General features: G+C 47.2%; 1 protein-coding gene across 3 annotated transcripts in view; it reads right to left on the bottom strand.

Moving 5' to 3' along the window:
- Positions 1 to 1,204: 1,204 nt before the first annotated feature.
- Positions 1,205 to 14,639, bottom strand: part of RABGAP1 (RAB GTPase activating protein 1) — a 49,427-nt gene continuing 35,992 nt past the window's right edge. For 2 of the 3 annotated variants that reach the window (XM_042478042.1, XM_042478045.1), the window contains exons 16-26: positions 13,439 to 13,564; positions 12,995 to 13,138; positions 10,797 to 10,838; positions 9,761 to 9,889; positions 7,402 to 7,494; positions 6,872 to 7,012; positions 6,077 to 6,181; positions 5,678 to 5,761; positions 4,610 to 4,681; positions 3,862 to 4,059; positions 1,205 to 3,082 (exon numbers count right to left, since the gene is read on the bottom strand). In XM_042478042.1, the coding sequence (XP_042333976.1) occupies positions 2,960 to 3,082; positions 3,862 to 4,059; positions 4,610 to 4,681; positions 5,678 to 5,761; positions 6,077 to 6,181; positions 6,872 to 7,012; positions 7,402 to 7,494; positions 9,761 to 9,889; positions 10,797 to 10,838; positions 12,995 to 13,138; positions 13,439 to 13,564 (1,257 nt within the window). In that variant the 3' untranslated portion in view covers positions 1,205 to 2,959. The remainder of the gene's footprint in view (positions 3,083 to 3,861; positions 4,060 to 4,609; positions 4,682 to 5,677; positions 5,762 to 6,076; positions 6,182 to 6,871; positions 7,013 to 7,401; positions 7,495 to 9,760; positions 9,890 to 10,796; positions 10,839 to 12,994; positions 13,139 to 13,438; positions 13,565 to 14,639) is intronic. The other variant, XM_042478043.1, reaches the window with a different exon arrangement.

The raw sequence follows: 14,639 nt of genomic DNA, 5'->3' as shown, positions 1-14,639 counted from the left end.
CAAGCCAAGCAAAAGGGAGACACAGACAGCACTTATGTATAGTTTAAATGGGAAACCATTAAATTACTAGGGGAGATCTTTAAAGTTATTTCTGCTGCTCAGTCGGGTAGACACTCAGGGACCCTTGGCTAAATAACCCTCTTCATTCATACCATTAAACCAGCATCTCCCAATCTGGTGCCTTTCAGAGGTTTTGAATGGCATCTGTATAGTAATTTTGCAACAAGTATATTGTGCATTTTGGTTGGTCAATAAAGGTATCACTGATGGATTGATCATCAGGGGCTATGAAGCTTTGGTGGCAGGGAGGCCATTTGCTCATTGCAGAGGGTAGAAGAAAACGGCAGTGACTGCAAGGAGCCAAAAAAGACAGACACAGGTGTACGGGAGACTTACGTTTTTTGTCTGGACGTTGGCCACACCATCCTAAAGGAACTGGCGCCGGCCCCACAGAGAAGGAGAGGCGCAGCCCTGAAAAGGTAGGTTAGCCTGGTCCAGATTTCAAGCAGCAACACAACAGTTTTCGGAGTCTCTGCTCATATCTAGAAGGTTGGATAACTATGCGGAGAATTGAAAGTAGCAGATTAAGATGGACACCAAAAACGCAGCTCTCCTTCCCGCTCCCCATATCTAATCAGCCTGCAAATAAAGGATCTGGAATGCTGTCTGGAAGGTACACAACAACAACAACAACCTGTTTGTGTAAGAAAGTTGAACTCCCCAAACCACCAGAGGCTGGAGATGGAAGCCAGACATCTCTTCCCCGATCCTTGCCTCCGCTGCAGCTGACAGCATTCTTTGGGAACGCTCGGGTCAGACCTGGGCCCTTGCTCCTGGCCCAAGTTGGCCTCTGAGCTATTCTTAGGTTTCTTTGCAGGGGCCGGTGGGCAATTAGCAAGCAGATCACCGCAGCCACTCTTCCCTTAAGTGCTGGGAAGCCCCTGCGGCAGCGCTCTCAGGCACCCTTTAGACGCTGCCAAGTTTAGCAACAACCCTCCTGAGGGTGTGCGTTTGTGTGTCCGGCATTAAGAAGGGATGCTGCAAGAGTCCCTTGACACACACAGCACAGGCTCAATTCCTCATGGAGCCACAAAGATTACAGCTGGTTCCCTGAGACTTGCATTATGGGTTTCCTCTTGCTTTAAACGCTGAGAAATGCTGAGGAGAAAATATGCCCACTAGAAGTGAAATAAAGACAACCCAATTTAGTAATACAATTTTACTAGTTTATATATCAGTCCAAAGGTCTACACACTGCACCTACTCTACTACAATGTCCACACGTCTATTATTGATGGAGTTAACAATAACTTCTTCTTTTTTTTGTTTGCTTTTTGGTATTATTAAACAATAAAGATATTCATGTACACAGTTAAAGGGGAAGAGAAGTCTCGGATCTTTTGGGCATCGCACGGCCGGACCTCCTTGTCCTCTCAGGTGCCATTAGCTAGCATTAGTCTGGTCAACAAGAAAAAATAATAACGTAGAAGTACAAATTATCTTTATATACAAACCAGTGCCTCTTATTGTAACCAGCTTATACTCACACGCCGCACACAACAGAAGTTTTATCTGCTGATACAATAGCTTTTTCAGCATAGCACAAACCAGTATAAATTAAAAAAAGGAAAGAAATACAAAGGTGCAAAAACCTCCATTCTACAGGTTTTCTGGTGAGAAGTTCCAGATGCTCTTAAGCGCTCAGAAATCCAAGCAGCGTTAGTACCTACCGGTGTAGTTACAAGAAGCACTGAGTTGGAGACAGAGGAACACGAGGAAAAGAAGATATATCCTGCCATTGGAGCTGCCAGAATGTCTGAAGAGCCCTGGCAGGGATAAAAGCAGCGCTAGTGAAAATGGCGTCTGAGCCTCTCTTTCCCATTCTCAGTGGTGTCTTTTTTCCCTCCTGTTCCTCCTATCTATGTGCAAAACTAGAAAAGCACCCTGGAAAAAGCAGGGAAATCCCCACAAAAGGAAAAGCAGAAAACAAAACGGACGTAGGTGAACAATAATTTAAAGTTCTTAATTCTTGTTAAGTTAAAGTACAAAGCCACTATTTCCAGAACAGAGACAGCTGGATCCTGAAATCAACGGGAAAAGTCAGTCTTGGCTTAACTTTTGTTCCCCTGATTTCGATGAGAACCACAGTGGGCTCAGTTAAGCCTGGACCCAGCACACTGAAACGACAAAGGTGCATTTATAGGGTTCGGCGCACAAGCCATGTGCAAAACGGAAACGGACTGTTCCCACCTCTTTGGAGCAGGGAGGGCTGGAGAGGAAAGGGAACACAAGGAAAGCCATACTTCCCTCCTCAGAGTTGCATAGAATTAACCTAAATGTTCAGCAAGGAGAGCCGCAGGAAAGGGGCAGACAGACACTTCTGGGGGTCAGGACCCTGTTCCAAAAGGTAACCATGCAAAACATCCCCACCTGGCAGGTCAGATGAGGGAAGGGAGGGGAGGAGGAGGAATCTGCTCCCTGGCACTGATGCCACATCTTGTTAAAAGAGTTTTGCTGCTCCTTCCAAATAAAATGTTTAAAAAGTTATAACGGTAAAAAAAGCTCTCGCCTGTAAACTGAATAAGTTAGAGGTTTTGGTAAGGTTTTTGTTTTCGTACCTTGGCCGGCGAAATGCCCTTCCGAACCAGACTGTAGAATGGAGTGTTTTGTGTTTTCTTTAGTCTTCTCCAAAAAGAGCCTGGGCCTACAGCTACACCCCTGGGTTAAATATCAGTAGTATGAAGAGGCTGCGCCTGGCCAGGCTGAGCCAAGCCTCGCGTCCAGCCCGGGTCACTGACCTGTGGAAAGCCCCGACATGCGCTGTGTGGTATTTTTTTGTTTTTGTTTTTCCCTAGAGTCTTATGTACATTCTGGTCCTCTCTCCCACGCGGCGTCCGGCAGCGGCGGGAAACGGAAGGCAGAAGGGTGTCCAGACAGGAGGTGGCCTCAACACGCCGCTTCAGCAGGTCTCCTTCCCTTGCACCCCCGTCACCGTCTTTATAGAGCTCAACGTTCGGTTGAACCACGTCTTTCGCGACGCCTGCACCTCGTTCAGCGCTTGCCCCAAGTCATGCTCGAGATCCTAGAAAGTGGCATCAGCAAGGGGGATGTGGGGAAAGCCATATCACCTGGAACTGGTCCCATTTGTCACATGCAAGAAACCCAGTTGAAACATGTCCAGTGGTGCATGTTAGACAACTTTGGACTTAATAGTCTTAAGAGGGTACCCCCTGTTTAAAACACGGTAGCCCAGTTCCACATAAGGCAGTACAGTATTTGGGGGCTGGCATTTTACAGAGGGATGCTCTGGCCCTACATCCTGCCTCAATAGCACCACAGGACTTGGCAGAAACATCCTAACCATTGCAGCAAGAAAGAAAAAAAAATGGCATATTACTAAAACTAAGTATGAGGGAGAAAGTACTTTCCCTAAATCCAATTATTTGTGAGTCAGAGTGAGCAAATACCTCCAGCGTTGCTTCCAGGGAAAACATACAAAAGACAGAGAATTGTCTTTCAGAGCATTTAAAAGGGCAGAATGACCGTCAGTCTTGGCTTGCCTTAGCCTACAGCCTCCGTGCCAATTCCTGCCCTCTTTGCCTTTCTTCCCAAAGGACAATTTCAAAATCAGATTATTTGTACAGACAGGCACACCTTTAAAATTAAGCAAGAGGGCAATCCATAGAGGAGACCCTGTTGGTGCAACTTAGTGAACTTGTCCAGAAAACACCTGCCATTCACTACTGCAAGGCTCAAATCTGGATTTTAGAGACAAGGGAAAAACCAGAGGCAAAACAGTGAGTGGTGCGCACACAGAGACACCATTCAGGGCCTGCCATTCCCACAGAGGCACTGGCCTACCTGGATCTTGCACTCTGCCTCCACCAGCTGCAGTTTGGTCTGGGCCAGTTCAAGCTCCATTTCTCTCAGCTGGTTCTTCAGGGCCTCCTTCTCCTCGTCGGTCTCTTCCTCAGAGCCTTCTCGGACAATGCTGGCTGCCTTCACCCGCCCTTCTTTGTTGAAAAACTCCCGGCAGCGCTCACAGTCATCAACTTTTTGCTGAAGCAAAGAAGGTCCCAGCATGAGCAGCATCTCTGCCTCCCTACCTCTCCCCATCTCCCAGGTGGATGTGTGCATGTCAAGTCGCCTATCGACTTATGGCGAGCCCCTGAATTTCATAGGGTTTTCTTAAGTAAGGGATCCTCAGAGGTGGTCCTGCCACTTCCTTCCTCTGAAAGAGCATGTAAAGTATTCCTTGGCAGTCTTCCACCTAAGTACTAACCAGGGCTGACCCTGCTTGGCTTCCAGACAGGAGCTGGTATCTTGAGGGTAGAGTGGGGCTGATCTCTCTTTTTCCAACTGTCCACTGGACAGGACCCCTCACCCCTTTCCCAAATTCCAACTCAGCCCACCTTCCCCAAGCCAAAATCCACCCAAGCTCCTCTCTTGCCTTCTTCTTACACTTTGTTATCCTATCTCAACTTTTGGCCCTCGTTCAAGACAGGTGGGGAAATTATTCAGAGCATAATGTGAAAATACAAAGAAGTTGTGATTCCAGCTTGTAATCATGGAAGCAACAGCAGGCTAACCACTGAAACTTAACACTCACCCGGATCTTCTCGATTTCCGCTTTATTGGCCACCTGCTGCTTCTCCAGCCTCTCACTCAGTTGGGAGCAGATCTGTCAAGGGTCAGGCAGAGAACATCATTAGAGCCCACAGTTTGGGCCTATCCAGCCACAACGTCTCTGGCACAACAACCTCCAGCATGACCACACCGTTTGCGGATGGTGTGGGTTGCAGTGCAACACACAGGACCTAGTGCATCAACTGCTCATCCTGTCTGCTATCCCGTTTTCCTAGGTGACCAACTAGATCCCTTCAGGGAGCTTAGAAGCAGAACCTGGAGGCAACAGGAATCTGTCCAGCAACTGGTACAAAGTGGTAGCTTGCCTCTGAAGATGGGCACACCAATCCAGTGTCCCTAATCCCCTGCGAAAGCCTCCTGTGCCAGTGTCCCCCTCCACACCTTGTTGCAGGGAGTTTCACAAACTATGTACTGCTCAGGAAAGATCTCCTGACAATCCAGTTTCATTGGATGAACCCCAATTCTGGTATTAGGAGAAAGGGAAGAAATACACCTGTTTGCCCCCCACTCTGTCCATTATATCATTTTATGAGGTCTACCTCTCATTATTCATTTCTCCTCCCCCAGATCAGAATGTCCCAAACATTTCCACCAATCGTGCAAGAGTGTGTTCTATCCTATCCAGCCTGCTCCATTTTGCTTGTATTTCCTGCTCCCTTCCCACCTCTAAAATCCATATTTCAAGATGGGAGCATCCAGAACTGTGTCCTGAACACTGCACTATGGCCAGCATTGCATGGCTAATAATATAATACAATATAGAAAGCTCCCCTATCTTGAATCAAGTTGCTACCCCATCTAGCTCAGTAATTTCTACCCCTGACTGGCAGCTGTGGCTCTTCAGGATTTCAAACGCAATTTATTTATGATTTCTTTATTCCATTTCTATCCTGCCTTTTCCCCTGCCATGGGACCAAAGGCAGCTTATGCTGGGGATTGACCCTGAGTCTTCTTGTGTGAGCGGCTGGGGCTTTGTCACTGAGCTCTGAGCTCCCTCCTAAAGGTCCCAGAAGCTGTTTTCAGTGCTCACCTGCTTGTAGTCACCAATGATGGAGCTGTTCTTCTTAATTTCGGACTCTGCTTTGTCCAGTTCCCGGCGGCACATCTCTTTCAGCTGGAACGGCAAGGGGAGGGCAGAAGTTGGCTTATTAAAGGGTGGCTGAGGGAAACCCCAGCCATTCCAGCCCATGAAGAAGCACTTTCCTCCTGACCGCAGAATAGCTTTCCTTTCTCCTTGTAGGCCAGGATGAACCATCACAAAAACAACAGCAGGACAGCCACTGCAACTTTTTATTTTATGTTCTGAAATCAGAGCCCTGCTTTTCTTTAATCAAGTAAATGGGACCCTCTCTCTTCCTCTTTGGGCAATGCTTAGCTCACCCTCCCACCCCACCAGGGCTTGGCCACGCAGCCACGGCTTTGCCCAAACCTGTGCTGACTCCTCTTCCAGGCGCCTCTTTTCATCCTCAGCATCGATCAGCTTCTGCTTGGTCATGAGCAGCTCTTTGTTCAGGGCATCAGCCTTTTCCTCTGCCTGGAAGCCGAAATATGCAAGTGTCAGACTCTATCAGCCATTCCGCCCAGTGAGAAAGAGCACTCCGATCAGCAAGCCAGATGTCACAACCACAAAAGGGGGATGGAGGAAGAGGCCTAGGTCCAACTCCAAGCCCCAACTAGAGTAGACCCATGCAATCAGTCCACATTTCCGCACATCCCACTGCTTTGGTGTGGCTGCACCTGGCCAAATAGATCAGGGCAGAGTAGCCTAGGAATCAAGTCTGGGTCTCATCCCACCCATTTAGAAACAGGGGTCTGACATCAAGAGGTCTGTCCCATTTCAGAAAGCTGCAGATCCAAACTGTGTGGAGGAGGATGAACAGTGAGGAAGGGAGAGATACCCCAGTGATATCAACACAAGGCCCTTGCCTTCAACATGCCACTGTCTTGACAGCCAACTAGCACAAAAAGGCGGTCAGAGTGTTTGTTCGCCTCACAAACAATTGGGCTTTGTTTCCACCATCCATCTCCTCAGGTGTTTCTGGGACAAGTTCCAGGCATCCTGAGAAGAGACCCAACATGGAACGCTTTTCCAACAGAGGTTGGAAAACACAGTTTCTGAAGCAGAGCTTGGGAAAAGTGAACCCTGGGAGATGTCACCCAAAACACTCGCTTTCCCCAAGCTGTTTGTTTTCAAGAAAAGGGTTCGTTTTAACCACAAACACACCAATGTAGCAAGACGCTTCTCGTCTCTTACGTTGTCCAAGTCCTTCCTCAGGGCAATCTTGCTGGTCACCAACTCGTGGGCCAGGTCATCGTTCTCCTGCTCCAGCCTCATGTTTGCTTCCTGCAAGCGCCGGTTCTCCCTCTGGATAAAGATAAAGGCAAAGGAGAGGTGAGCAAAAACCCTAGAATTAAATCAGGAGCATTCCTCATTCCCTGGCAACAAGGTCAATCGGGGTTTGGTCTGCTTTTTCTCTGCAAAAGCCCCTTGGTCTGGTCTCAAGTTTCTATACTCAACTGTCACATCCCAAATTGGTAGCCTGCTCCTCTGTCATTTCTATGCACCAGCTCTCCCAAGCCTGGCACACTTCGGAGATTCTGAGCTACCATTCCCATCATCCTGAGGTAGATGGTCAGGAATGATGAGGGTGGTAGCTTGCCACCTCTAGCAGGCTCCAAGTTGGAGGAAAAGTGTCAGATGCAACAGCAACATAAAAGATAGGCCTTGTCTCACTCAAAACAGAAATGCGTTACCTCAAATCTTTCTATGGGATCCTCCTGCTGAGCTTGCTGCTCTCTCATGGTGTGATATTCCCGTTCATACTTCTTCAGCTTCTTTTGGCTGATCTACACATTAAAAAAATAATAGAACATCTTGGCTGAAATGTCAAAATGTGGGGAAGAGACAGACTTTGCAGCTTTTAATCCAAGGTGGTTGTTATTATTATTATTATGCTTTATTTATAGGGCGCTGTAAATTTACACAGTGCTGTACATACAATCAGTTAAAATAGAATAAAATAAAAACAAACCTGCCTAAGCATCCATTCTACTAAAATAATTTAACATAATACATTGTAATACAAATTAACATTAAATAATAAAATACATGATTATGAAAAAGTATCATAAAAAGCATTAGTCTAGACCAGTGGTTCCCCAACTTCGCTCCTCCAGATGTTTTGGGCTTCAGGTCTCAGACTGACTGCTGACCAAGCTGACCAGGGATTCTGGGAGTTGAAGTCCAAAGCACCTGGAGGACCAAAGTTTGGGAACCACTGGTCTATATGAATTCAAGGTGGGCAAGATGGAAGGCGGGGACGTTTCTCAATGCTTCTGCCCCCGCATGAGGCCAACTTCTTTTCCAAAACCATCAACACCTAAGGTTCATCCTTTTTTCCCCTCCACCAGCCTCCTGGTGTGCTGGACTCCAACTCCCATCAGCCTTGGACAACTCCTACCAGAGCAATGGCTGGGCTTGACATGAACTGTGGCCCAACACATAATGAGTCCAGAGGGTTTGGGAAGGGAGCCCTTCATGGAAGTTGATGGCCAGCTCTGGGAAGAGTTACTTTTCATGGACTACATCTCTCCAAATCCCCAGTAGCCACACTGAAATAAATATTATAATAATAATGATGATAATAACAACAACAACAACAACAACAACAACAACAATAATAATGTAACTCAGAAGAGTAACTTTGCTGAATTCTGCAGTCTTCCCAGTGGAGTCAGGAGCAGCACAACCCTTTGGCTCCCTCTGGTGACACTTATGGAGAAATGCTGGTAGCTTGTGCATAGGGAGCTTATGAGGGACTCGAGTTCGATTCTTGTTCCCCTGGGCAGGTGGGTCTCTCTGCTCCGGCCCAAAGGGGGGCAGATCGTGTTGGGGGCTCCAGTGGGACAGCTGGGAAAGCCAGCCAACTCCCAGAGAGGAAATTAAGGCCTCTTTTAAGCGGTTTTTACAGTCCGCTGGATTATCTGTGTTGGACGAAAGAGGAGGAGGAGGAGGGCCTCCCGAGGGAAGGATGTCAGTGGCGTGTCTGGATCCGAGAGAGAGAAACAGAGGATAGAGGAAGGTGGAGTGGGGTGAGGCTCAGCCTGCATAACCCAGAGAACAAGGGGCAGCCCTCAAACAAATGGCAGCCCCAGAGACCCTCAATCTCTGGACGATCAGGAATGAGCCGGCCTTGGACTACAACTTTGGAGACCAGGGTTCAAATCCATGGTCCAAAGGCGGATTGCCACCCCTTAGCCGACCTTAGGCAAGTCACACACTCTCAGCCTCAGAGGAGAGCAAAGGCCAAGCCCTGTTAAGCAATAAATCTTGCCAAGAAATTGGTTCGCCTTAAGGTCTCTGTAAGTCGGAAATGACCTTTGGGCACACAACAACAATCCATCCCAATGATGCTTTTGACACTGGCCTGCCTGAGTCATTGGCACGCTAGGTATGGGGATTTTAGAAAATGCAGTTCCCAAAAGCTACATTTCCCAAGCTCTGGCTTTCTGTGCTTATGAGACAAGGGAAGACAGGCCAGCTACCACCAAAAAGGGACCCTGGGGAGAAGCAGGTGTTTCCTTGCTCTGTGTCAGACTCACTTCTCCTCCTGCCAGTGAAAAGCCCACAAGCCAACACTTTTCTTCCCTCTTTATGACAGCTATTTCATTATTTGGAAAACGGCTAACAAGATGGCACCTCCCTCGCTGTTGGCGGCTGGGTGAGCGATGGACTCAGTCTCTCAGCCTGCTGAGTATTTCACAGCAAAGCTCCTTCTAAATGTTTAATGACTGGAAGGACCTGGAGGCATGCGACTCCCCTCCATCCATCTTGTCTGGAGTGTGCAGCCAATACAGAGCACTCTGTTGTCCAGTCAAAGGGAAAAGAGAAGACCCGGAGGGAAGAAAGGGATTCTGGGAGAGAAGAGCCAAAATCCCACTGTAGAGGGGACCATGTGAGACATACGTCTGAAGGCCAGCTGTGCTGTGAGGGGGGAACGCAGTGATAAAATGGACACCAACAGGCACTCTGGGATGATATGGGTTCTACGCCCCTTGAGCCCCACACAGGCTTGGGGTCTGTCTGGGTGTCTGTCTGGTTCTGCTCCTTTACCTTCATGCTACATGCCAACTCCATCAGCTTCTTGGCGTTTTCCTCCGAACGGTAACGCTTGGGCAGCTGCACGCGGAAGAACTTCAGGGCCCCCTCAAAGTCCGTCAGCAGCAGATCGTCCTTAGTAGTCTGCAAAATTGGAGAGTGAAGGGTTGCGCGCACACAGACAGACAGACAGACACACACACACACACACATATATATATATTGCAGGCAGATCCTGCAACATCCTGCAAAAAAAATTGATACAAAACCCGTCCCAAGGTTCTCTGGGGTAAAATTTCGATTGGCAACGGGATGTCAATCTGCCTGTGGTCATCTGTGTCAGAAGACAGACCAGAAAAACGGCTTCTGAAGCAGAGCTTGGGGAAAGTGTTTTGGACTACTATTCCCAGAATATTTATTTACTCATTACAGAAGATAACTAAATAGATACATTAATTTTGCTTTATTAAAACCCACACTGCACTTTTCCGCCCTCTGACTCAAGTTTCCCTATGAGGCTGAGGGCATGGGACTCAGTGGTAGGTCCCCTAACAGACCTCCATCCCCAGGCAGGCACATATTCCAGATAGTTCTCCAGACATAAAACAGGCAAGACTTGGGAGTGGATGAAGAAGAGTCTTAATGATGTTATGAGAGAGCCTCACATCCCTTACGAACGCATCATCCAATCATTATTTTATCTGAAGTGTTTTCCACTCCTCCTTTCAATCTAGGAGGATTCACTTGCCTGTGGTACCCTCAGCCCCAAGGGTGGGCAAACACTCATTTTCAGGCTATTGTTTATCCCTCGAAATGGTTCAAAACTGAAGCAAAATGCAATGGTTCTGCCCCTCAAACAACCCTCCCCATGTCCCAAAAAGAAGACAAAAAACTCTGGCCAAAAATGAAACTGGAAGTGATGGAAAGTCACTTCTGGCCAGGCCAGGGATACCAATAGCCTTACTTAGAGGAAGTGTGGGGCCAGAAAGTGACCCCTATGCAGTTGCCCACGCCACCAGACCCAAAAGGCCACGAAAAACAGAGGACTTACTTTTAACAATGCGAGTGCCACGTTAAATATAACACTGATGCCCTGCACAGGAAAAAGAAACAAAGAGGGAAATAAGAGCCAAAAAGAACACTTAAAATTTGTTGCAACCCCCTTCCTCTCTCTTGGCTTCCATGCCTTCAAGATCCGATAACAAAACTGATTAATTTAACGGGGGGAAATGTACATAGAAGGCCATGCCGCCAGAAAGTCCAACAGCAGCTGTGAACGTTAGGCCTAAGACTTTGTGTCTGATGTTTAAGGCTGAGGTTTCTAGCCCTCGGTGTTCCTGATCCCTCCATGTGTCCTGGAACAACAACGTGAAACCGTGCGGGCAAAGAAGCCCAGAAAATACCATCGGCTGCTTTCTCCAGCATCCTTGTCAGCAATAAATGCGGGGTCCACCCACACCCCCAACTCCCCGGGGAGACCAACCCCAGCTGGAGAATGGAGAAAACAGAATGATCTTTCAATGGGGGGGGGGGGAGAGCTGTGCCATTTCATGCTAGCGAAGGGAAAGTCCGCTGAGAATTGACGAATGTTGCTAATTAGCAAGTGAATAAACAAATTATTAAAAGAGCCTCCCAGGGTGCTGTGGTGGTAGTGGCTGCCAGGCTCCGGCGTTGCTTTGTTCTGCTGCAAGCGTGATTCAGACATATGTTTAGTCGAGCGTTTGTTCTAAGGTTTTGGAGGAAAACCTCTTGCTCTCCCAGGTATAAATATTTTGCTCTGTCAAATGTCAAGGGAAAGAACGGAAAAGGGGGGGGGACCTAAAGATGAGTCAACAACTAGACAACGGGGCCTAGAGGGACAGTGATGTTGAGATGCTGCAGGAATGGGAACGGTGGCTTTCAAGCCATGGGACGCTCACTCCTTTAGCCCCCACTGTTCAATTCTACAGATTCTTTGGAGGTGAACTGAAGTGTTTCAGAAAAGAGCTACAATCATGGCCAAATAGTTCTCAACCCATGGTCCTCCAGATATGTTGGGATTTCAGCTGACCATTGGCTAGGGCTGGGGCTCCTAGAGTTGGTGTTCAGTATCTATGGCACCAAAGGCTGAATACCAACTGCTCTAGACCCATATGACAAAGTTATAAGTTTCATTCTAAAAGTGACATACACAGAGACTTTACACTGCCCAGTTCAGATGCAGGTGGAAAAACATTATGGCTCCCCATCCCTGCGACATACGTTTTTCCTGTGATATCCCCCTTGAAGAGCCATGATGTGTCTGGTGGGTGGGTCTCAGGCAATGAGGTCTGTGTCTTGCTACAGGGTCATATTCTAAACTTCAGTACCTTGTTGATACATATTGAACCAAATGTGTTATGCATATTTATTTATTACATGTGTATACAAACAGCCATGCACAGTTTAACTGCATGATACACCTGCATTTGTGGGTTGTTACTGATTCAGTCACAGGCCTTCTGTGTTTTGTGTTGATTTGTTTGTGTAATTTTCAAACACAACACTGAGTTATAGGAATAAATTGCTTTTTTAAAAAGTAACCTTCCAAGGGTTAAGATGAACCTACGTCATCATTAGAGGGCTATCCTTCTCTGGAGATTAGGGAATTTCAATCCAACTCCCAGAATTCCCCAGCCAGCAAGGTCACTGGGAGATCTGAAGAGTTGTAATTTTAAGAATAAAAGGAACTACTCCTAGCTCTGCTGTTCCCCATGGTTAGCCTTGTCACCAAGCTATAGCAAAACCATGGCCGGACACTGGCATGCGTGCTTGTTTTGTGCAGTGGTATTCTGAAATGGCACCCAAATCTGTGCTGGCGGCTACCCAGTTCTCTACGCCCAAAGACTTTCCAGGGCTGCTGAATCATTTCCTTCCTGCAGTACCAATTCCTCCGAGAGATTAAGGGGGCCCAGAGCCGACCTCTCGTGCCAGTGACTCAATGTTCAGGTCACACCGACACACAATAAGTGGTTTCTGAGAAACAAGAGATTAACATCTAACACGAAAATAAAATGAAATGAAATTTTTAAAATGGCCGGAAGCCATGATGCCATGCCTACAATATGCCATGAAAACAAACCTGTTTGTGCTTGGAATTCTTTCATGGAAAAGTGAAACAAATGCATCCCATTCTTAACTGAGAGTATGCCCTGAGAGCGAGGCCTGGAGTTACTAGATTTTGTGAAAAAGGAAGCCTGTGCGTCCAAACCATGACTGCGCTCCACGTACCTCACACAGCAGCAGGTCGATGATGTGGAAGACCATGTAAAGCGGGAATTTTGCTGTGAAAAGCGTGAGGAACCACTGCGAGGCGTACATGTGTGCTTCAAGGCTGATGTCCAGGAAGTGGCTGTAGAGGTCGGGAATATACTCCTGAAGGACGGAAGGAAAAAATCCTTCAGTGGTTTCTCCATCTCGCTTAACACAGTGCTTAAACATTCTCTGATCTCCAAGAAGACAAGAAAGATGGGAACTTTAAAGGAAGGGTGGGGAATCTCTTTTGATTTGAGAGCCAACATTTGGGTTCTGGAGGGCTCCATTCCATTGGTTGGTGTGGCCAAAGCCCACAGGAGAGAGAGAGAGAATAAGACAGAAATTAAGAGCATCTCTCTGACAAAACCCAACCCTGTTTCAGGAATGCTTTGTGGAGGACGGTGGAGGGCCAACCCTTACCTGCATGAGCCGCTCCAACTGGTAAAACTTGCAGTGTAAATCTTCAAAGTTTTGTTTGAAAAGCTCCCTGAGTCCATAGTCAAACATGATTTTGACCAGAACACTAAACGCCTGCTCTTCAGGCATCTGTCAGAAGACAAAGAACACAACCTGCTATCATATGGTTTTGGGTCTTTGTTTAAAAAATAAAACAAAATCTAAACATCTATCTGGGACTTCTTCCTTCATTCTTCCCCCCAACCTCCATGACCAGATAAGACATTGTGCTCCCCAAAGCAGAAGGCTGCTTGACAGAGCAAGTGAGAGATGGTGCTCATTCTTCCTGCTGTTGGTGAACACCAGCCATTGCTGGAGAAGTCCCAAAGGCATGGGAAGGTTACCGTTTTATGTCCACTCTCCAAACGCCCAGCCAGCATGGTCTCTCAACAGTGGCCTCAAGAGGGGTAGCTTTCAAGACCAACCTCAAAAGTGGCTGTAAGGACCACACTGTCAGTGTTCCCTTTTTATTTCCTGCAGATTCCATACCTTTGCCTATCAACACCCATCATCCCCTAAGAGAGGGATGGGCAAAGTGGGATCCCTCAAGGATATTTTGTGCTCTTGATGCCTTCAGATTGACCTTTTCCTGACCAAAACCAAGAGCATGAAGTGCTCTTCCTATTGCAACCATTTCCCTTTTATACAGGCTGAAAGATCTCCCTGTCTTGTGTGACATTAAAAATTACCAATTTTTCAAAATTAAACTTCTGGCCACTGCGGGTATTTTGTTTTGTTTATTTTTTCACAATCATATACTTGGAGTGGTTCCTAAACTGCCCCAGTTGCTTGTCTTAAGAGCTCCAGTCTTCCCAGAGCAAACCAAGACACATGCCTGGTGAGTTCTGGGAGCCATAGCCCCCAAAAAGGAACTTTTCTGACCTCTGAATCAATGTGTTTGATTTTCAGACGCCAAAAGACACTAGTTGTTTTGTCCCAGAGTGGGAACTCATGGCTGTGTATGTGTGTGTGTGTGTTTGCTCCAGAAAATAATGTATCATAAATCAAAGATTGCTCTTCACTGCTGCTTGTGAAAACCACAACAAGAAAACCACTGTCTTGAGTCAGAATAAGCCTTCATCTGCCTGGAGGAGTCCACTCACAAGCCCATCCCCATACTCTGATACCCATCATCCCTCAATCCCTCCAGTTATCCCACTGATCA

This window comes from Sceloporus undulatus, chromosome 7, assembly GCF_019175285.1.
Source record: "Sceloporus undulatus isolate JIND9_A2432 ecotype Alabama chromosome 7, SceUnd_v1.1, whole genome shotgun sequence".
Classification (NCBI taxonomy): Eukaryota; Metazoa; Chordata; class Lepidosauria; order Squamata; family Phrynosomatidae; genus Sceloporus; species Sceloporus undulatus.
Note: the sequence above shows the minus strand (reverse complement) of the source record. Positions and strands in the feature narration are given on the sequence as shown.